The 23,153-nt window shown below is 48.0% G+C and overlaps 1 protein-coding gene across 1 annotated transcript in view; it reads right to left on the reverse strand.

Moving 5' to 3' along the window:
• The window catches only part of CTNNBL1 (catenin beta like 1), a 170,483-nt gene that overhangs the window by 86,259 nt on the left and 61,071 nt on the right, over positions 1 to 23,153 (reverse strand). The window contains exons 5-7 of the mRNA XM_089307131.1: positions 16,090 to 16,185; positions 9,698 to 9,791; positions 7,023 to 7,114 (exon numbers count right to left, since the gene is read on the reverse strand). Of these exons, the coding sequence (XP_089163257.1) occupies positions 7,023 to 7,114; positions 9,698 to 9,791; positions 16,090 to 16,185 (282 nt within the window). The remainder of the gene's footprint in view (positions 1 to 7,022; positions 7,115 to 9,697; positions 9,792 to 16,089; positions 16,186 to 23,153) is intronic.

The following is a 23,153-nucleotide window of genomic DNA, read 5'->3' on the forward strand; positions in this document are numbered from 1 at the left end:
TTTCAAGGGTTGAAAAGTTGTGCAGTTCCCAAAAGATACACACATCTATCAGGAAGTAACTGTGCTATTTAAGATTCAAGTGTATTTTTTTGACTAGCCACTAAATTGTTAGGACATAAATAACATATTGTTGGGACCTAAAAATGTAATAAACAGGACCTAAAAACATGATAAACAGGAATCAATAATGGGAGTCTAGGTCTCAAGTAGCACTTTTTGGTCCCAGTTTCCTCATCTGTAAAGTGGAAATAAAAATGTAGTAACAGTTCTATGGAGAGTTACTAAGAGAATTAAATAAGATAGTATGAAAGTACCTAACACACAGCGTTTTTCTTACAACGGGAATCTGAAACATCCAAGTTAGAATGCCAGTGTAATAGTTACCAGTATGGAAAATCCCTCTGCCGCACTAACTCGCTTTCTCTTATGTCCCATGAGGATCAGCACCACCCTCCTCCAGAGGGTACTGCAGTGAAAGAACTGGTGCGCACAGAGCAGGCGCCCAACAGCAAAGCGCCCCTCTGCAGAGGACGCTCGGCTCCTAGGAATTCTCTAGCATTTGCTGTATGATACTGTCAGCAGTTCCCAATTTACTCTAAAGTAAAATTTCAAAAATACAAATCCTAATTGTCACTTGTTTCTTAAAATGCAAGCCCTCTGAAAAACTGGTAAACAGGAGGCATTTAATTGGAAAACCAACATGATGTGGCCACATAACTCCCTGACACTCAGCCCTACGCGGCTTCAGGAGCCACGAGGTGCCCACTGCAGACGCACAGGCCTAACCCTCACAGCCTCTCCCACCCTCTGCCCGTGAGGCTTGGGAAAGACACTTTCCCTTCTCTGGGACTCTTTCTTCACCTGCAAGCAGTGGAGGGGGAGGGGCAGCAGCTGCCCTCTCCTGGCAGCACTGTGTGTGAGGATCTGGTGTCAGGTCCCAGAACAGCACACCGCCATGGACCAGAACACACTGCCGTGCAGTGGGCGGTCAACACAGGAGCCTCGCATCGGAGAGAGGCTTAGCGACGATGACGATGAGGATGACAATCGAATATTTTAATCCGGTGGACCAGAAATCAAAGAAGCTAGGCCAGTAATTGTTAAATCAACAACGGGAGTCACTGGGTATAGGCTCCCCATGTAGGAGCTCTGTCCTTAATGTGTTTTACTATGAAACTTAAAAACAACTCTACTAGTCGAACAACACCCTATACCTTGTGCGGTGGTGTGAGTGCAGCCTGTTGAAATCCTTGCTTAGTATATACTAAGTTGATCTTCAGTATATGAAGGTAATTGAAAATGAAACTCGATGAAGGGCAGGATGGGAGAGGGAGTGGGAGAAGGGAGGGCCACAGGAGGGAGGGAGGTTGTGGTGGTGGGGGAGCCACAACAATACAAAAGTTGCACTTTGTAAATTCACATTTATTAAATAAAAAAAGACACACACACACACACACACACACAAAGAAGAAGAAGCTAGGCCAGGTGGGAAGGAAGGAAACTAGTCTTTTGTGTCTAGTCAAAGACAAAACTGACCCAGGAAATTTTATTTCTGTTTAGATCTCAACCAGAAATCGCTCAGTACCAAAGTGCCAAATTCTGACGACATCCAATCACTAGGAGCAGGAAGGAGAATTCCTTCAGCAGGTCCAGACTCTGGGACTCCTGGACCCTACAGAGTGCACCAGTGAGACTGGGCTTGCAGGGCTTCTGCGCAGGCGCTGGCGATCCTCAGTCTTTCAGCTGTCAGGCTAATTACAGAGTCAAACCTAGGTTTGGACTCAGCATGCACCAGCCTCGAATAAAATTAAACTTCACCTTTTGGGGAGCCGCTGCTTTTCTGGAAAGCATAAAACAATTATGCTACCACCCGCAGCCAGAAGCTGTAGGTTCTATCTGCGGCTCACCTCCGGTACCTGGAACACACAGGGCAGGTTGAGACTCAGCTACAGCCGTGTACAAAACTGTCAGAGCAGATTGTGCATGGCAAAATCCCAACCTCTCATCCTTAGAGGTTAAGGACTTCAGCATCAACCAGTTGTCCGTGTATTATAACTTGGCCAATTCTCCATTAACTTATACTGTAACTATTTCTGAAGCATTCACCTAACTGGAGAACAAAAGGAAATTTTAATTCTGTTTCTTTAGAAAAGTAAAATTTTTAAATTTTTGATGTTACTTTCAATAGTACATAATGTCCTAATAAGATTATATTCTCTATTCAAAAACATGAACTGTGAGGTTAGTGTCCCTCATGCTATGGCTATCTGCTTACCTACTAATCCGTTTAATGCAATCATCTGTAATGGGCTTTATCCTCATTAGAACATTAGTGAGGTTTCATTTGGAGAATGAAAAAAAATCCAGGGATATCTCTATGTACTGTCAGGCTGAGTGTACAACAAGAAGTCCAAGACCAAACTGCCTGTCACCAAAGTGCCACTCACTCAAGAATTATGCAAGGAGGACTGAAACACGGGATTACCATCAGCTAGGCTTGTAATAAGCCATCTAGACATAAGTACTGTCGGGCCTTGCATCTCAGACTCTAGCTTCCATCGGAACCACAGGAGGACTTGCTAAAGCAGACTGCGGGGCTCTACTGCTGGCCTTACAGACTCAGCGGGGCTGGGCAGGCCGAGGAATCTGCAGTTCTAGTAATGTTGCCAGGTGACGCTGCGGCCCCCAAGTTGGGAACTACACTTCAAGAACTAGCAGGAGATGCCAATATGACAGATATCCAATCTTTGTTGTTATTTAGAGAAAGAAACCAAGCACACAGAGCAATATGAAAGTCAGCCAGGTGATGGGATTATCCCCTCCTTACAGAGACCCTGTGCATGAGGGTGCCAAAAGTTACAGGTACACAGTAGATCCCAGATCTGCCACTCCTCCTGAGAATCAGCAGGAAAAAAATAAACGGACTGATCTGCAGGGAAAAAAGAAGGCAGCAAAGGCTGGAGGCAAAGCAGTGGTTAGAAAGGATGTACGAAGGGTCGGTGATCTGGCACAGCAGGTAAAGGTGCCGCCTGCGTCATCAGCATCTCCTACAGGCGCCGGTTTGTGTCCTGCTGCTCCACTTTCAGTCCAGCTTCCTGCTAATGGCCTGGGAAAAGCAGTGGAAGATGGCCCAAGTGTTTGGGCCTCTGCACCCCATGGGAGACCTAGATGAAGCTCTTGGCTTTGGCCTGGCCCAGCGCTGGCTGTTGTAACCACCTATAAAGTGAACCAGCAGACGAAAGGGCGCTCTCTGTCTCTCCTCTTTCTATAACTCTGACTTTCCAAAAAAAAAAAAAAAAAATTGTTTTAAAAAATAAAATAAAGGATGCAGAAACAAAATCCAAAGGCTTGAGCTTTGATCTTCAACTCCATCTCTAGCTGGCTATACTCACATGGGTTTGGGAAAGGCACTTTATTTCCACAGATCCCCACTTTTCATTTTTCACCTGCAGCAGAACTAGTAAATTTCTTTTTAGTTCTAAAAATGTTGGAGGATGTGTGGAAGAATAGGGATGCAAGATGTTGCATGAAGGTTGTGTTTAATTTAGAAATAGAGATGGAAGAAAAGGGTCATTTTCTCTGTTAAAGGCAGGAGCTTGAGCAAGCCAGACCCAGAGGTCAAAATAATTCTGACCTCTGCAGAGTAGGGTAGATAAAAGAGATTACCTAAAGGTAATAAAGGCCAATGCTTCAAAAATTTAGAATGGAAAAGGTCAGAATGGGTCAGGTGACTTAAGAAGTAGGCAGAGAAGGTGAAGGTGGGATTCTGAGGGGAGGCATTGCGTCACTGTGGGTAGGTTCTTGAATGGGGAATGGACACTGAATAAAAATGGGTCACATTCTGAGATAAACAGAACAAAAGAAGGTTCACATTCTGAGACCGGGGGGTCTCCGTGAGGGTGGTGCCTTGGGATCACACGTAGAATTTGTCTAAGATGGCCAAAGATGGACGGATTGAATAGGTCTGGAGCAGTCAGAATCTATACTTGTTCCAGTCTGGCTGGTGATACTAACATAAGATCATAGCTGAAATACACGACAGACAAACTGTGACAAACAAAACGCATCACTGCAACGGACCTCCACAATAACCCTGTGACACTGGAAGGGCAAGGAATGGGATTCCTCCGAGGATTCTTTTTCCAAGGAGAAAACAGAGGCCCGGAAGTCAAGGGACCACTGCCCCCAGTTACTCAAGTGCATCTGGGGCCAGCACGCGGCTCAGGATTCATCGCAATGTTGACCGTGCTGAGCATTTTAACAAAGTGCTTCCCCAGATTATGGGCAAGGCATTGCTTCTGAAGATGTACCTTCTTGCTGGCGGTAGCCACCCCTAAGCAGACTTTGTTTCATTCATGTTCTGGGCAGCACAGAATTTTTCTAAAGGAACTTGCTTACTATTAAAATAACCAAATAGCATTTTAATGCTTATATACCCTGAAACCTTTTCAAACTGTTTGAGAGATAGCAACATGGCTGTTTATGCCTAGAGGATAACACAAACATTGTGCCTGTAAGGCCAGAGTCAATGGCTTGCTAGACTATCAAATAGGCCTCTTTATCACTATCATAAGGGTAATAGAATCCATGCCAAACACCCAAAGGTCTTAATTTCCCTTCCTTTGTTACCAATTCAAAGAAAAATACAGGACTCTGGAAAGTTCCAAAACCTTGCAAAAGGCCAAGGAGGTCTTACATTCTGGTTTAAAGAAGCATCCTTGAGTTGGTATTAAGTCTAATGTAACTAAGAAAAGTTTGTCCTGCCTTCACAGACACAAAGATTATTGGATTATTATGTATATTTTAAGGTCAGGGCCCCAACCTGTGGTGACGTCACCAACAACTCGGGTCCCCACCACCTACTCCATCTCTCTAACTTGTGTTCTACTTTCCTTACCCCCACTCCTTACTCAGTTGGAGAATAAAAACATGTTGACTATTGAAAAAAAAAGAAGCAGTTTATGGAGTAGTGAAGGGGACTACAAGGGAAAACAAGTCTAGTTCTAGAACCAAAGGACATCTAGAGTCCAGTGATGCCAAAGGCAGGAGCAAAGATGACAAAGCATCAACTAACCACCCGCTGAGTGCAGGTTAAAAGGGTAGAATTTGAAGGGAGACACAGTCCACTGAGCTTTGCCAGGCACATGTGTAGTAGTTGGGCTAGCTGAGTATCTTCATGTCAATATGTGATGTAAGTCCACATTATAGATTTACTGGGAACAAATGATTACTGATAAGTAATATTAATATATTAATATAATATTAATATAATTGTATATTATATAATAACATAATATAATACTGTAAGTAGGACTGGGGGAGATGTAGACTGAGAGGGAGGAGTCAGGAGCACATGCTATCTTAGGCTCCCGAGACAATGGAGGCTAAACCTGACCGGACACCCGCAGACTTCCTGGATCTCTGGGACAGTGAAGCTCAGAAGGGCCGTGACTCCCCAGAGAAGCATTCCCCTACAAGTAAGTGCCACCTTCCCAGCAGAAAGCTGGAATCCTTGCCTGCCCCACCACCACTGGGGCAGAACAGAAGCAGTCCCAAACAGTGTCCCATCAGACCTTTGGCTAAAGCTCTCTGAGGGAAGCTCCTGCCCCTCCTCTTCTGATTTACTCTGTGAGACAGCACTCACTGTTTAGAGGATGACCAAGAAGACTAAGTTCGGAAGGGAAGGGAGTGAACAGTTCAGCAGAACTATGTTAATGGACACATGCTGTGGCCTACCCAATCCATTGCCAGGAATTTATCTTAAAGACTCGCTGAGACAGGTGTGTGAGGACATTCACTGAAGCACTAGTCACACTGGCAACAGTAAACAAACAAACAAAAACTATAAACAGAGGAACTACTGGGTTAGTTTGGGTACATCTGTACAAGCAACTGCTAGGCAGCCATTAGGTCAGTGAAAAAACCAACCTGCTTTAAAAAAAAAAAAAAACAGTATAAGTGTGCATGTGAAAACCGCAGATACATTGTTTCCTATATTTGCACAGAAAACTTCTAGAAGAACAGACATCATATTGCTAACAGGACTGCCTCTGGAAAGCAGACCTAGAGGGGATCAGGAGAGGGGAACTTCTATGTTCTGTTTTATGCCCTCTGTGTCCTGTGAATTTGCTTTTATTTACAACATGTTTGCATATTTTCAGAAGTACTAAAGGAAACTTTTAAAGGCTCTTCTCGGGGTGGTTGTTTGGCACAGTGTACACAACTCGCGACGCCTGCACTGCGTATCAGAGTGCTTGGGTTCAAGTCTTCACTCCTTATTCCAGCTTCCTGCAAATGCACATGCCAGGAGGCAGGAGACAATGGTTCACATACTTGGGTTCCTGCCACCCACATGGGACACCTACATGGAGCTCCCGGCTCATGATTTTGGGTCAACCCAGCCCTGCCTGTTTGTTGGCATTTGGGGAGTGAACCAGCAGATGGAAGATCTTTGTCTGTCTCTTTCTCTGCCTTTTTAATAAGTAAAAAATAAAATAAATAAATAAAATAAAGGCTTTGCTTTTTTTTTTTTTTTTGACAGGCAGAGTGGACAGTGAGAGAGAGAGAGAGAGACAGAGAGAAAGGTCTTCCTTTACCGTTGGTTCACCCTCCAATGGCCACTGCAGCCAGCCCACTGCGGCCGGCGCACCGCGCTGATCTGAAACCAGGAGCCAGGTGCTTCTCCTGGTCTCCCACACGGGTGCAGGGCCCAAGGACTTGGGCCATCCTCCACTGCACTCCCGGGCCACAGCAGAGAGTTGGACTGGAAGAGGAGCAACCGGAACAGACTCCGGTGCCCTGACCGGGCCTAGAACCCGGGGTGCCGGCGCCACAGGTGGAGGATTAGCCTAGTGAGCCGCGACGCCGGCCTAAAGCTTTGCTTTTAAGACAAAAAAGGAGAAGCAAAAAAAGAGGTAAGAGGACCCAGAAGTTGCCCAAATGAGATCCCACAGCTTGGGGATAAGAATCTATTCCAATAACCCAGCATCCCCCAGGCCGAGGGCCCACACAACCAGGCTTACCTTCAGCCTCTTCAACAGCCACTGCAGGAGCCCCTGCTGCGCAGCCTCTGTGCACATCTCGGGCCGGAACTCAGCCATGTTCTCCACGATCGCTGAAGGGGGACAGACACCCAGTCACTGGGAGGGCGACTCCAGGGCAGCCACACCGAGCTCGCTTCCCGTGACAGCCACGTCAGTCCTCGCCCCACTTCCCTGGATTCCTCCCTGCCTGCTGCTGTGTTGTCATGCATAGACTAACTGGGGAGTTGCTATGGCTTTTTTTCCTGCAAGTTATGTTACAAGCAAAGGTTGTAACTGAAAATGATGGCATTCATAAAAGGGATAAGTGATCGATTTCCGGCGCTAATGGCACCAGCACTAGAGCAGAACCCGCGGAAAGGTGGTGATCTGCCTGAGCAGCTCCTATCGTTAGCACAGTCCCACCGGCCTCCAACCACAGCAACAGAGACGGGCTTGGCTGCAGCTGCAGGCACCCACCCGGGTGGCTCAGCGCACGGTCTCTTCCCTGACTCCTCCATCTTCAGTTCTTCCCTGCATTACGTGGAAACACGGACATGGCAAGGGAGGCAAGCCTGACCTTCCGCTGAACAAGAGAACCAGTGCAGAGGGAAAGGCCATGCTGGCCGGGAGAGCCGCCAGGTGCCAGGAGGCAAATATAACTGGTGCAGCTATGTCCGAGGGCCAAAGTGGGGCTCATCAGCAAAATTACAAATTTTGAAGAAACAGAAAGATAAAGGAAGGCAATTGAATGGCTTTGATACCAGAAAGGAGGACATCAAACAAACAAAGTCACCTGGGGGCCTTTCCACGTCAAGAGCTTTGGCTTCCTTGCACTCCACCTCCTAGAGGGCGCGGCTGTCAGACAGCAGACCCGGCTCCCCCTTCCCTGAGCACAGGGGGGCGGGGAAGGGCTGAGGAAAAGGCCACCCTCTCTCTCCCCCCTCCCTCCTGCGCCTACGCCGGCCTCACCAAAGCGAGTTCAAGGACTGGGCAGTCCTGGGGGAGTACGATTACGAAACTGTGGGAACACAGCAGCAATGAGACCCCTGAGAAATGGAGACCAGCCCATCACCCTCAGTGACTCTCCAGATTTTCTAAGAAAATCAACTCATCCATTTTAATCTCCTACGACTTTCTCTTGTGTTTTTGGGCTAAACTTCAGATGGCTTCCTATTCCCCACTAGAGAAAAACCCCAATCTCTTGCCCTGGGTTACAAGGTCTTCCCTCATTTGAGCACACATACTCCGCCAGTCCCACCTCCCACTGCACCAGGACAGTTCGCATGTCCCAAAGTCCATGCCCACTTGGGACCTGGCAGGTGGCATTCTCTTCCTCCTCCTCCTCCTTCTCCTCCCAAAATGCACCTGCCTTTATATTCAGTCTCAGCTGGTTCCTAGCCAACAACTTAGAGAGCCTTCCTCTCCACTCCCACAGTGCTTTTCACTGATGCCTATCACCCCATCTGTCCCTGGTACTGCCCCTTCATTTCTGTTCAAGACTTTGCCATCTCCCTGCCCCTTTAGGAGCAGAAGCAGGTCTAATCATCAATCATCATCCTCTACCCCAGTGCCAGCACAAGGTGCCTCACAAAGATCAGGCACTCAACCAGGGACACAGGGAGGCATCTCCTGAGCCACTGGTAGCAGCCCAGGCTGGCGCTTTTCCGTGAGGCCAGGTCCTTTGTATTGTCAGTCAGTTAAGACTTTTGATGAGTTTTTGATTCACCCAAGTCCAGTAATTAGATAACAGACAGTGATGCCAAATTGTGGATCTAGACCAGAGAGCTAACCCTCAAATTACAGACTGCTTTGTGCTCTCTTCCCCGGCTCCCGAGTGCCCGTATTTCCCCCGCTTTATGAGAATCCTCACTGCAGAGTCAAGAACTACCAGAGGAGTCCACGGTAAACACACAGCGGCTGAAGGAAATCTAATCTCAGCAAAACGTCTGCTCCTGCTGGGCCTCCCTCACTTCTCAGCTCTGCTGAGAGATAGGCCATCTCTGCCTGCACCTTCCGGCCAGCGAGCGGAGACAGAGACGAATCCCCAAGAGCACATTCTAGCAGGCTCTCGGCTCGGCAACTTCCCGGGGGGAAGACTGGGGAGACTTGAGACAGAGCAGGAAAAAGAGAGTTTGAGCAGGAATCCACTTAAACGAACATGTGAAGTAGGGACAGCCAAGTATACAGCCATCTATACACGTGGAGAGAAAGGCACACTCACGCTTTGTCAAAGAAAACATCCTATCAAGGTACACAGCTGCCCAAAAATCTCTACTTCCACCAAAGGAAAGTGATAAGAAAAACCAACAAAAACTGATGAAAAAAAATTTTAGAAGATATACTTTTCCAAAGCAAAAAAGCAAAACAGACAAAAAATAAACAATGCACAGATTTCATTCTAACTTCTGGAGCCCAGGGCCTGCTCGGGGAGCCAGCAGCTGCCATCTAGGTGACCACTTCCTGGATCCCTGCTGTTACTGCCTGCGCGCTGAACCAGAGCTGCAGCGACGTGGGATTTACACAGGGTCTTCATTTCTGGAAAGGCAGTTTGGGAGCAGAAGGAAGAAAACCACTCCTGCTGTCGACTCTCTCAGGAAGGAGGAAGGGAAGGCAGCACTGGACCCCCCAATGCAAGCACTAAGAATCTCAGGGGCAATGGGCACTCTTCCCCTCACCTAGAGTGTTGTGGACGCCGTCGGCCTCCTCTCTGACAGACTCATCCAGCCGCTCCAGGTTCTGCACCAGCAGTGCCACCACCTGCCCGTCCACCTGCAGGAACAGGGAAGCAAAAGAAGAGAGGGGCAAGCATCACAAAACAGCCCGCAAAATGCCCCATCCTGAGAGCCACAAAGTAAGTAAATGACAGCAAGCACAGTTCTCAACCCACTCTCCCATTGCATTGTCTCCCGTGAGCCCTCACTGACCTCCAGTCAATGAGAGGGCAGGCTCCTATCCTAACTGAACCTAAGTAAACCGAAGCTTAAGGAGACAAAGCAGAACCCAAGGTCACAGGGTCAGCGATGGGCAGCACCAGCACTTGAACCTAGACCTTCTGAAAGCCAGCCCACTATCTTCCTCCTCTGGGTAGTACTTAACCACCTCACAAGAACGCCATCACAAGCCAGGTGAACAGTTCACTTGGACCCAAACACGGTTCTGGACCCTGGCACCAAGACATTTACTAGCCACACTGACCTCAAAACTTAGGGTTGAACTTAAACCACCCCTAACTCTCCATGCTAAGCTTTTAGGATACTATTACATCTAAAGATTCCTAGTTCCCTCTTGAAAAGAATATCAGCATGACAAAGTACCGTATAAAACAGTGACCATTTTTCTGTTAATTCATTTGATTAACGAAACATTTTTTGAGACAGGTAGGAAACTGCCAGTAGCCACAGCAAAGAGCTGACATTTGAGAGGTTGGCGACTCAGCCAAGACCCCCAGCTACTGGGGGATGGGGTAGGGGTGAGGAGGACAACAAAGGCATATCCAGGCCTCCTCTTTCCTGAGTACAGTAAAGCTGGCACTACTTTGCACCACCTCCTGAGGTGCACCAAGGAAGCTAAGGAAGCACTTGGTTCTCTGCCCTAAGAGGTGATTGTCCATCCTGGCAATCCGGGAAGCAAGTTCTAAGCAAGTTCGCAGTGTGCCCTCGCTCTCGTGCAGGAAATGGGCAAGTGTGAAGATGAAGTAAGCACAGGTGACATGCCTTACCATGCATCCGGCTCGAAAACCCACGGGGAGAGCTTGACTCTAGCTCTTGTCCCTCTGACACCCGATGCCTCACTGTTCACAACCCCCCTGGCTTAGAGAAGGCCAAGTCCCCCAAAGGCCGGCACATCGTCTCATTCATCTCCGCATCTCCTTCCAGGTCTACTGTTAGACACAGCACACACAGAACATTTTGCTGGATTTACATACACAGAAGAAATACCTGCTTTATGTACAACTGGCTCATGTGATACACACACACACACACACACACACACACACACAGGGCGCCCTTTACTCTCATGGGATTCTCACAGCTTTTATAGGTGAGAAAATAAAGGCTTGAAGGGTCATTAGCCTGGCCACAGTCACAAAAGTGGTGACACAGGTGATCAGCTCTGGAAGACGACTTTTTCCCATTATGCCCTGTTCCTTCCACAAGGGGGGAGAAGAAAGGAGAGGGAAGAAAATGATCTCAACCAGATGACACCTCTGAGGACGTGGGTGGGAGGCACTCGAGGGACCCGATCCAGACTGAGCCTGCGGAGGGAAGCAGTGGCAAGAGGGACAGGTCTGGAGAGGCGGCCTCTGGACTCATCTCGGGGAGGGTGAAGGGGAACATCTGGACAAGGGGAGGCTGGAATTACCGACTCATGTGCCAGATCTGCATCACAAAGGACCTCCACCTCTCTCAGCCCTCCTCTGGGGCCCTGGTGTGAGGCACCACGTGGGGTGCCTGCGGGAGGGGACGGTGGTGCCAGGCTTGCAAGTGCCTGTCCACACACTAACAGCCTCTCCCCTTCTCGCTCTCAAATCTCACAGCCAGCAAAAGCTTCACCAAAGAAATCCACTGCCGTGTTTTCCTTAATTAATTGGACAATTTGGGTATGTGAGAGAAAACAGGAAAACATCTGCGGGGAAAGTGGGAGCCATGTCACAGTTTGTTTTTCCCTAACCCACCCTGATTGACTTGTAATCTCCGTGCATCCGAAGGCAGCAGGCGCCGCGGCCCCACAGGGCATCACGCTGCCTGTCAGTTCTGCAACTGCTTCCCCAGCGCCAACCGCTCGTCGCAGCTCTATCTGCATTCTTTTTCTTCTCTCTTCCTTGATTCTTAGTTATGTTTCCCATCTCTGCTGTCTGCAAAGTGCTGGGGACAGTGGCAGCTGGCAGCGTGCTGAAATCCTAGAGCTGAGTGGTTATGGATAATGGGTATCTGACTGGGGGAAAATCTTTCTTCTTGCTACGGAAATCTAACGTCTAACAGGCAGCCTTTTAAGCTTGCAAAGTGTGAAACTTTATGTTTAGCTGGGTTAACTGCAATTTTATCTGATTGCGGGAGGGCCAAAAGCAGTCAAAATACATTCAGCTCACAAAACCCTTGGAAAAATATTGATATTATGCATAGCTCTGGATATCGCCTCGTAAGAAGCACAACTTGGCATCCGTCCCCCTCCCTCTCACCCCTTGGGTCTACCTCCAGTGTTTTGGACCTGTGACTAAGTCTGAAATTATAAACAAATCCCGCTCAGGGATTAAAGCATCAGCCAGAACAACATTGGCCTTGGAAATCAGCACTGTCTTAGGCCTGACATTTTCTGATAAGTCAGTGGTTATTTATGCTTGTTAGCAGGTTCCCCAAACAATATTCCAGCAGGTCCTCCAGAGATAAGGTCAAGGGCATGATCATACCTCTTTTTCCACTTGACCAAAGAGACGGATATAAGAGAAGAGGAGGAACTAAAAAAGAGAGAGATGAGAGGGGTTGGAGGAGGATTCTTTTTCTAGCTGGCACAGTCTGGAATATGCTTTCTGAAGAGGTAGGTTGGAGTGTTTCTACCAACTAGGAGCTAAGACATTTCATATTCAAAAAATAAAACCTCACAACCACTGAGTGCAAAACTCAAGCCTGCTGCAACCTAGCTACTAACAGTTTAGCTTCCAATCTCACCCCTACCCAAAGCCTTTATCCACACAGCTGCTTCAATGGTCTTTCGATCAAGTTCAGCCAGACTGCGCTACCACTGTTGTCTCTCACCCGGCACAGGGCCCCATGTGGGCCAGCCTTGGCCTCATGCCGTCCCTCCTCCAGAGGCTGTCTGCCAGGGTGGTCCTTTCTCTGTTCCTTCACCATGGCAAACTCATTCTGGACTTAACCCTTTTGCCCTTATTCCACCTTGCTCTTCATCTCTCTGGATGGCTGGTTTCTTCTCGTCATCCAGAACTTGGGCCTTTCCGGACAATTGAACCTAACTTGATTTCCTGGCCATGCGACATCACATCCATCTGTTTTCATTCTCTGTAGAGCAGACAATCACATCTGATGGTTCCTTATTTACTTATTTACGGTTTCTCCCATCACTGGAACTGAAGCCCCACAAAAAAAAAAAAAAAAAAAAAAAGCGGAGAATTTGTCAGCTTTGTCCACAGCTATACTCATCATACCAGTTCCAGAATCAGGAACACATCAAGCACACAGTAAACATCTGGTGAACGAATACACAAATGGAGTTTGCTTAGGAATGAACACAGATGAAGAGGAGAACATCCCTGGAGCTGGGGAGGGCTACAATCCAGAAATTTCCTAAGTACCCTTATGGCAACACAAACCTGCAAAGCTGGGCCTCACATGTGCTACACAAATCCTCCACGTTGCCAGCCCAGCCCAAGCCCTCGGAGTTTAGCAGCAAGGAGGACTGGCTGAGGGCAAGAACAGGGGTGTGGGGCAGTCTCCCGGCTGTCCACATAAAGCCACCTCTGTGAATATCTTCATAGCAAATGGCGGCCCCAGCCATTCTGGCCAGCTTCACAGCCCAGCCACGCCACCAGCTGCTCTGGCTATGACATCTCCCACACCTTTCAGGGTGACCACTGGCCCCTGAGGCTCGGCAGTCTCTCCCTACCAGTCCCCAGCTGAGGCGACAGCACACAGAAGCTCACGGCCCTCACAGCTACTTCCAGCCTTCCGCCTCATGTTTTAGTGCTTATGTCTTCTCCCCTGCCCCGCACCACTTTAATTCTCGAACTAAACCTCCATCCTCACCTCTCTTATTTAGGTCCGTGCCATCCAAATTTTGTGGGTTTTTTCCCCCTATTTGTATAAAATGTTTTCTAAAACATTTCCTGACCTAAAAAACACATTTGTGAAACTTCAACATTGCGGACCTCTTACAGTGCGGCAGACAATACAAGTAACTCTAAGTGGACATTTACTGAGAACTCAGTATCTGCCAGGCATAAGCCCCCTGCAGCAGGCACAGTGAACAGTTCCTGGGGGTTCACTCTGCCAGTGACGCAGGAAACGTCTCGCCTCGTCCTCACTCTGCTGCTGTGAGACAGGCACTGCCGTCACCTCCATTTCATGAGCAGAGCCCGCAGAGGTCAGGCGGCCTGCCCCAGGACACACAGCTGGGAGGTGACAGGGCACTGCCGACCCCTCCGCTGATGGGGACGACACGTCAGGAAAGACAGCTATAAGCAGATGTTTACAATCCAATGCGACAAGGACCAGGACGCACGAAGTGCCAGGGGAATACGAAGTCTGCTGAGGCAAGGGGGCTGGAAACTCCTGAGAGAGCAGCCCAGGCTTCAGCGAGGCTGTAAGGGAAGAGCAGGAAGAAGCCAGGCAGCCCTGAGAAGCCAGGCCTGCCAAGCGTGAGGCCAAGTGTGAGCAAGGACAGGGACTGCCTGCAACCCGCAGGTGCGCACGCAGGCCAGCGAGGAGGAACAGGACAGCATCTGATCACTGCCCACAAGGAGTGCAGCGAGGCAGGAATGGCTACCAGGGCCGCACAGCCTCACCTTTCTGGCTCTTGCTACAAAGCACAGACACCCATCTTCTGCCTGAGTAACAGCGGTGGGTCTGAACCAAACTCGAAAACCCCAAGGATCCCCATGACTGCCACGCCAGCATTCTCTCCCCACGTGCGGTTCTGTTGCTTGGGACTTCCGACTGGGAGAGGGAGCGAGCCAACACACTGCGAAGAGCTTGCCACGATCACTTCTGCCACATGCCCTCCAACCCCTGCTTGTGCACGTCCATGTCCCTGACACTGGCCTCAAATTAAAATGACACAGACAACGCAACCTGGTAACATGAGCACACTAAGACTTCTTCCTGAACGTGGCACGAGGGTAGAAGAAAATAGATGGAAGACCGCCTGCCGGTTCTGCTTTGCTACTGACTGACGGCTTTGGACCGGCCGCAGACAAACACAGGATATACTGGAGTCCGGGGATATGCTTGGTATCTGTGATTCACACCAGCACCACCAGGATAAAGCTGTATGAGTCAAAATCTTAAAATAATGTAACAATAATAACAATAAAAATGAAACAAACAAACAGAAAAGCCTCTACTGCAGCTATACCTAATGGCTCCCCAGGCTGGGGAAGAACTGTTTCTTTCCAAACAAACAATAAAATCAGCAAGATTCAGCTTCTGTTGGTGGGCTTGGCAACACAGAAAACACAAAAGGGGCTTTTGTGGGAGCCGCTGTTCCTCAGTGTGTCTGACACGCAGCTGCCGGGCTGGCTGCTCCTTCTCATCTTCTCTATTCACACAGGCCAAGGGCGGGAATTACAATCAGCCCGGGAAGCAGGCAGGAAGGCCTGTCCAGGGCCACTGTAATTAACCTCCGCAAGGAAAGACCGCACAAATGACACGGCGGGGACACGGTGCTGGAGCAAGCGCCACAGGCACCCCTCAAATGCTCCTCAAAACCCCCCGACAGCATCCTTTTCACCCTGCACAGTGGTTCAGAGAGAAAATGAAGGCCTTGAATTCACCAAAGTGGCAGCTCGCTCTAGGCTGGGGCTCGGAAGAAAAACGGCCCCAGAACCACGCAGCCTGCTCAGTCACACACAGCCCTGCTGGTCTCCACCCGCTCTGCGAGAGATACTTCTTCATGTGTGGGTGCTCACAACCCCTGTCACACCAAATGCCAGCAGGGGGCGTGGCATGAGGGGGTGGACTCCTGGGGTCCAGGGCATTTAGCGGAAAGCTGAGGAGGCCTGGGTAGTGTAGCAGTGGGGTCTCAGAAGCATTTGGGGGCCCAGTCCCACTTGTTCTGATTCAGAAAGTGGCCTAGCCAGTACCCAAGGGGCTTCTACCACCAGCAGCTGCAAGGATCTTCGATGAATTCTGTGAACTGCATTGAAATCAGTCCTTGCAAACATTTCTTAGCAGGGAGAAAAAGCAGCAGAAGCGGAGGCCAGTGCCAAGAAGAAAGCTGCTGGGGACATGGACAGAGTTCCACAGGCAGTGTCAAGGTACAGGGCCACTCAGAGACAGCGGTGCTGCCTCCAATGCTGATCCACATCCCCAAAAACCCCGGGGGTCATGCAACTTACCAGGGCGTCGATGAGGACTTCCGCTCCCTCTTCACTCTCATGGAGCGTGTCGATGTCCGTGAGCTCCTGCAGCAAGTCGACCACTGCTATGGACACATGTGTAACTCGTTAAGGGCACCACGTGCACACGGACACCCTACTGGCATTTGACACACGTCTTTTGTTCCCTTCTGTTTCCTCATCAATTGCTTTATCACCACTTCTCTTTAACACACTCCGGTGTCATTAACATCTCCCCAACACGCTTCCCTCCACAGTGGGTATTCACTAAATGCCGCGAGCATATTCGCTCAGTCTCCCTCTTTACGCTGCCTTCCTCACGACTTAGCCTGTAGGGGCTCTGCATTCTCATCAATTTCAAAACTTTAAATGGATCACTTGGTTGGGGGGGGGAGGGGTGGGTGGGTGACATCTTTTCCAGTGAGAAATAGGCCGCCATCCTTCACCCACCCTCTCTCCCAATTTGAATTCTTGACACTCGGGATAATGCTGAGAGCCTCGTACGGGTCACCTGTGCAGGCAGTGATGACTTCGGAGGCGATGCGGCTGGTGCTCACCAAGGCGTCCTCAGAGATCAGAGCGTGACAAAACTGGCTAAAATGCGGAGGGAATGATCTCCGGGAGATCGTGCTAGGCCTGCAGCCCCCCTGCCCCTGCCCCTCAATGCCATAATGGACTAAGAGGCAGGCAAACTACGGGGACACCAGGTGAAACAGGAGAGATGGGAGCAAATGGGAAAGGAAGCTCACGGAGCGAGACAAAGAGCGAAGCTTGGAGACTGGAAGACAAACATCTATCCACACTTCCCTTCCTTATCTGCAATCTTGCAACCTCTCCCGCTCTTACACACACACACACACACACACACACACGCCCTGCTGGGTTAACCCATGTTTACTGAATGCTCACGATGAAGAAAACACTGGGAAACTGATAAAGCCAAAGCCATTCTTCCCTCTGGGCCTCGGTTTCCTCGTCTGTACAATGAGGAAGCTGGATCATCAGAGGCAGGTTAGAAACCTGTGCACCGCAGGCACTGACCAGCGTGGAACAAACGAGGAACACAGACAGTGCGGACTGCAGTGCTCCTGAGAAGCAGCCAGTGAGACCGAGCCGGGAAGTCAGAAGGATCTGCTGAAGCCAACCAGCCACAAAGGAGGCAACTGAGGACATGAGCGCGGCCAGGCTGGGAACCAAAACCAACTGACTGCAAGCAGAGATGCTAGGGTGTGCAAAGGAACCTGTGGATAAGAAGGGAGAGAGAAACTGGAACTACAGGAGAACACGCCTGGAAAACCAAGCTAACGCTGAGTGAGCAGCAGCTGGCAGGCGGTTGGGAGTCAGGCCTGAAGCAGGAAGACCTATTCCAAAGCTACTACAGACTGTGGAGCCCAGCAGGGAGACGAGGTCACGGCCAGGGCAGTTTCATCAGATCTGAGTGAACGTGAAAGTTGCAGGACATATTAACAAGAGCGACAGGACTTGCTAACTGATGTTCTGCGAATTTTTATGAATGTCTTTTGCTGAAAAATAAAATTACTCAGAGATTCCATTTACTCATCTCTAACTGACCAGCTGACTGGCATGAATAAGTAAGTTAGTTTCCCATGTCTTACTCTTTCTCTTTTAAATATTTATTGAGAGGGAGGGGAAAGGGAGAGGAAAAAGAGGAAGAGTAGGAAGGAGGGAGGGAGAGGGAGGAGGAGGGGAAACTCCCATCCTCTGGTTTACTACAAAACTGCCCGGGAGCCTGAACTCAATCCAGGTCTCTGACATGGGTGGCAGGGACCCAGCTACTTGAGCTTCATCTGCTGCCTCCCAGGGTGCTCAGTAGCAGGCAGCTAGATTTGGGTGCAGAGTGAGGAGGACTCAAAGCCAGGCACTCTGACACGGGATGTGGGCATCTGATCTGCTGTGTCAAATGGCTGCCCCACTCCTCCACTTGTAAAGAGAGTCACACAGAATATGAGAATGCTATAAAACAAAGTATATAAAGAGCTCAGGGGTCTCTGGACAAAAATCCTTCCTGCTTAAAGCCTTCATTAACAAAGCACCCAGAAAGCTGTTGGCACGAAACACCATGTGTCACACTTGACACGAAAGGAAACCAAAACAAAAACAATTAGACTCCATTTAAAAAATATATCAACCAAGATACCAACTAACCCCTAGAAACCTTGACTGGCAGGAATTAGTAGTTCTTCTTTAAAGACTGAAATAGTCACCATCATAAATAGCCACCAGCTTTTAAAAAATAATTATTTATTTGAAAGGCAGAGTGACAGGGTGTGGGGGCTAGGGGTAGGGGGAGACATATCTTCCATCTGCTGGTTCCCTCCCCAAATGGCTACAACAAACAAGGCAGAACTAGGTTGAAGCCAGGAGCCAGGAACTTTATCCATATATCCCATGTGAGTAGCAGGCCCAAGTACTGGAGCCTTTGCCTTCCCAGGCACATTAGCAGAGAACTGGATCAGAAGCAGAGCAGCCAGGACTTAAACTGGCATTCCAATATGGATGCCAGCATCACAACACCTGCTTGACCCACTGTGCAACAACTTGGGCCCCCACCATTTTTGAAAGCCATCACCACGCCAGATCCCATGCTACTGAATTTTCATGGCATTTTAAGGTCAAATGTCACCACCATATTAGAGGTAAGAAAGCTCAAACCAGAGAGAAAAAGTTACCTAAAGGTCACTGTAATAGAAAAGGAGAGTGCTAGGCCCATCTGAGTCTAATGACAGCACTTTGGTGACTATACCTCGTATTAATGCACCAGGTCAAGCGAGGCTAGATTCGGGTGAATTCTAGCTTTGGATCCTGTCACAACCATAGGAAAAGCAGCTGTCCTAGGCAGGCGCTTGGCACAGCATTTAAGATGCCCCTGGAAAACCTACAGCTCACATTGGAGTACCCGGCTGGAACCTGAACCAAAGTCTCCCAACTCAAGCTTCTACGCTCACCCTGAGAGGCAGCAGGTGAAATGGTTCCAATAGTTGGGTCCCTTGCACTATGTGGCAGACCTCAACCTCAGGGGAGTTCCCAGCTCCCAGCGTTAGCCTTGCCTAACTCCATCTGTGCAGGAATCTGAGGAGTAAACCAGCAGATGACACGCAAGATCTCTCTCTGTGCCTTTCAAACAAAAAATAAACTAACTGAAATGAAAAGAATAGCTGTCCTATATTTCTCTGATAAATTATTAAAAGCCCTAGGAAAAAGAACAAAATGTCTACACCTCCCTTTCATCCTCTTTTTAAGAGTTTATTTTTTGGAAAAGTTCTTGAATATGAGATGTAAAAACCTTATAATCCATTCACATGCTTATTTAATATGCATGGCGACATTTCATCTATCATCCATCCACTGCAGAGTCAGATGTGTAGAGGAAAGGGATGTGAATCAAGCATGCACTAAGTGGTATATTACATCCCTTAGAATAGTGCCATGGATGGTTAAATTCTTACTAACTTGCATGTGATAATTATTAAGCAGCCTCAACAGACAAGTGTTGTACAGATGGCTCCCAACTTACAATTTTTCAGCTTTACCACTGTGCAACAGCAGTGTACATTCAGTAAAAATTGCATTTTGAATTTTGATCTTTTCCTGAGCTGGTGATATAGGATCCTCCCTGGTGATGCTGGCCCACAGCTCCCATCAGCCACAAGACCACAAGGTGAAACAGCCAACACCCCACAGCACTCTGTGTCACGAAGCTACCATGTTCAGTAGGTTAGAAATATTAAATGCATTTTTGACTTATGCTATCTCCAACTTAACGCAGAGTTTAGTGGGCACAATCGCTGTGTAAGTCAGAGAGTCCATCTGAAAGAGCGATCGATGAAGAGTCAGAGTGAGCTTGACCACGTGGTCAGGCGATCTTCATCTTTGCTCTGCATTCCCAGCGGGTGCACTGTCCATGCAATCTGGTACAAGCTCCTTTATCTGCTAACAGCTTAGCGTCCTCATCTGTGAAATGGGGGTGAGCTATGAGAAATAACCGAAGCCAAGTGTGTCAAGTCAAGAAAGTTAAAACACTCACAATACAGACTGCCAGTAACAATTCCCAGAGAATACCCAAAGACCTCGCCACTGCCTTTGTTTTTTGAAAAGTCTCTAAAACCCAAGACTTAAGCTAACAACAGTACAGTCCTCCCTTGCTGGGTTACAGCAGGTCGAAGGATCCAATTTTATTTCAGACGCACCTCACACATTCCGATTGATCAAGTCCCTTTCCATTCTCTACTGTCTTGTGAGCGTAATAGTGTGGTTTTCTCTGATTAGTCTTAACAATAAGCTCACCAAGGTGTCACATTAAACCTAGGGACTTTTAACAAAAAGAAAGGAAAGGAAAAAGAGTTGACAACGGTGATAATTTTATATAGGAACAGGTACATATCTGTTACCAAGAAAAGTCATTTTTTAAAATGTCTGTTCCAGGGGCCAGCTCTTTGCACACTTTCCTGCAGCTGAAGAAGGAATCAGCCACTTACCAGGTGTGATAAACATCTCATCTAGCCTACCCCTGACTGATTTTACATAAATTTCCAGCTTTCACAAAAGAGCATTTCAGGAAGACGTAATGAGTCCATACTTGTTATCACCAACTCCTGGGTAATGCAATCTGACCCAGTAGACAGGAGGTCACTTGAAGACCAGAAAGAGGAATGAGAACTGAACCCAGAGACAGACAGACGAATGCTGAGTCCTGATGAGAAAATTCAGCATGAACGGCCGCCCGGCTCGCATGTCTTCACAAGCAGATACTGGCCATGGGTGATGGGTTTTTCCACTGTAGTTAACAATTTCATTTCACAAGGTAAAAGGCTCTCCCGTCCGAGTATAATGGGAAAACAGAGAGCCTGTCTTTCCACGAATTACTAAAACAGTTTTTGATAGCCTGTTTTGTCATGTCGAGTAGAAGGGCCACCCCACTCACTCCTTCTATACCTGCCCACTACTGGGCCAAAATGCCAGCGCAATACCAGAGAAGTAGAACAGAGCGGCTGGGCACAGAACATCATGGTTTATGGAGAAAGAGTGGTGTTACTTCTATTTTTGGGTGCTGGATATTTGTGTCTTGGCCTGATCCCACTCTGAGGCTTGGTACAGAAACTGAATGCTAATCTCATTAATCTCCAGTGAAATGTGTCCACAAGGAACAAAGTTATTAAAACAAAAACTGAACAGAGAAAGGAACAAGACACATTAAACAGATTAAAAAAAAAAAGTCATTTCAAAAAGGCTTTAAGAAAACGAGCCAGTACAGAGTCAGAGGATATAACTGATTTAGTTGGGTTTTTAAAAAAATCTTCTTCCCTTTATTCCTAGACTGGTACCACGATCAAATATAGCTCAATTAATGCAGATGAATTTCAAAACACAGACAAAATGGTCTTTATCTCCTTTCAAAACAGCTGGCACACAGTACCTAGAATGAACTGGGACTTTTATTTTTATCCCAGTCCTAGATCAAACTAATATAAAAGGGCAAATACAGACATTCAACACTAAGTACTCGCTAAATGCTATGCTACAGGAGAATGACCGCAGCAGACCACAGCCACCCTAACCTTCCAGGAGCACGAACTTCACCAAAAGCCCACGGCACTGGTCACAAGTCACACAGAGACGTCCTTTTCCCAACTGCCATTTTCATACTTTTTACTTACTCTGCCTTTCTCTAGAGCATATTCAACTGGCAGGGGGAAAAAATGGGTGGCTTATCGATACACATTATCAAGGAAGTCAGAGGACAGAGGAGAAAAAGAAGTAAATTCTTACAAATGCAATTTCCATTCTGGAAATATCAACATGAGTTGTTCCCAGCAAAACAACAGCTTAAGATATGCAAGTCTTGTTAGCCAGCGTTTGCAGAAACGCAATGGAGCAGTAACCAACTCCCTCCCAGTCCAATTAGTAAAAGCCCCTTAGGAGGTTCAAACCCTTCCCAGCCCTATTCTTGTTCATTAACACTGGGTCTGTAACACTAGGCACCCAGACTGCTGTACAGACTCCCTGGGACAACATGGGATGTCTCAGTCAGTTTGTTCCACTTCAGCATTCTCAGGCTCAAATTGTTGAAGTACAATCGATCCCTGCTGGTCTAAAAAAATCCCGTCTATTTCTTAGTTTCCAAACTCCTGCAGTAATCCTTCCCCAAATCCAGCTGGACAGCTCTGCAGGTCCCCCTGGCTTTCCAGAGTCTGAGAAAACTCAACAGTAAATCAGAAAGCCCCAGTGCTCATGGCCACTCCCCGAAACTATTTCACACACGGAAGGGCTGTCCCGTCAGCACCAAGGAGAATCCATTCCGACACGAACAGATTTCTCCTTTCTCACCTATTAGTAGGCAACGCACTGTCCCAAGGCCTTAAGTTAACATTACAGTGAGGCCTCATTTTTCTGAACCACAAAGGGTGGAAAGAAAGCAGACTTGTAATAAACTGGGTTTAGATTACTTGATTTTTTATTAAAACATAGAGCATTTAGCTGGGAAGCAGGAATCATGATTACAATTTTTTTTTTTAAATAAAGCCCTGGACCGGATATCATACCACATTTTTTTAAGCAGCCAGCATGACCATACCAGTTTCTACCATATGAAGAATGGCGATTTCCATTGCCAAGGTCAGGATCATGAAAATAAGCCTGACATGCTCTCGGATCTCCACATCCATCAAAAGCTCACCCGTCTCCACTCCCTGCTCCCTTCCAGCCAGAGGTGACCCCTCAGGGCTCCGGGGCCTTTCCTCACGTGACACACACCAAGGGAAAGGAATTCCAGTGTCTTGCTCTTGACTGCACGCATTACTTCTCAGTTTCCCTAACGACACCCAACACGCTTACACGAGGAGGAGCCCGTCAAAGCCAGTGACCAACCAGGAAGATTCCAGTGACTCGTCAGTCAGAACACGGCAAATGACATACACAAACAGAAAGCTAGGACCTAGCACTACGGGGAATTTTTTTGTTGGCAGCACAAGGGTGATCAGCCACACCTGGAGCTACATCACCTCCTTGTTTTATTCCTCCTGTTCCTTTAGGAACACTGAACAAAT

The sequence above is a fragment of the Oryctolagus cuniculus genome, chromosome 11, assembly GCF_051225735.1.
Source record: "Oryctolagus cuniculus isolate XC-2025 breed Fujian yellow rabbit chromosome 11, ASM5122573v1, whole genome shotgun sequence".
Classification (NCBI taxonomy): Eukaryota; Metazoa; Chordata; class Mammalia; order Lagomorpha; family Leporidae; genus Oryctolagus; species Oryctolagus cuniculus.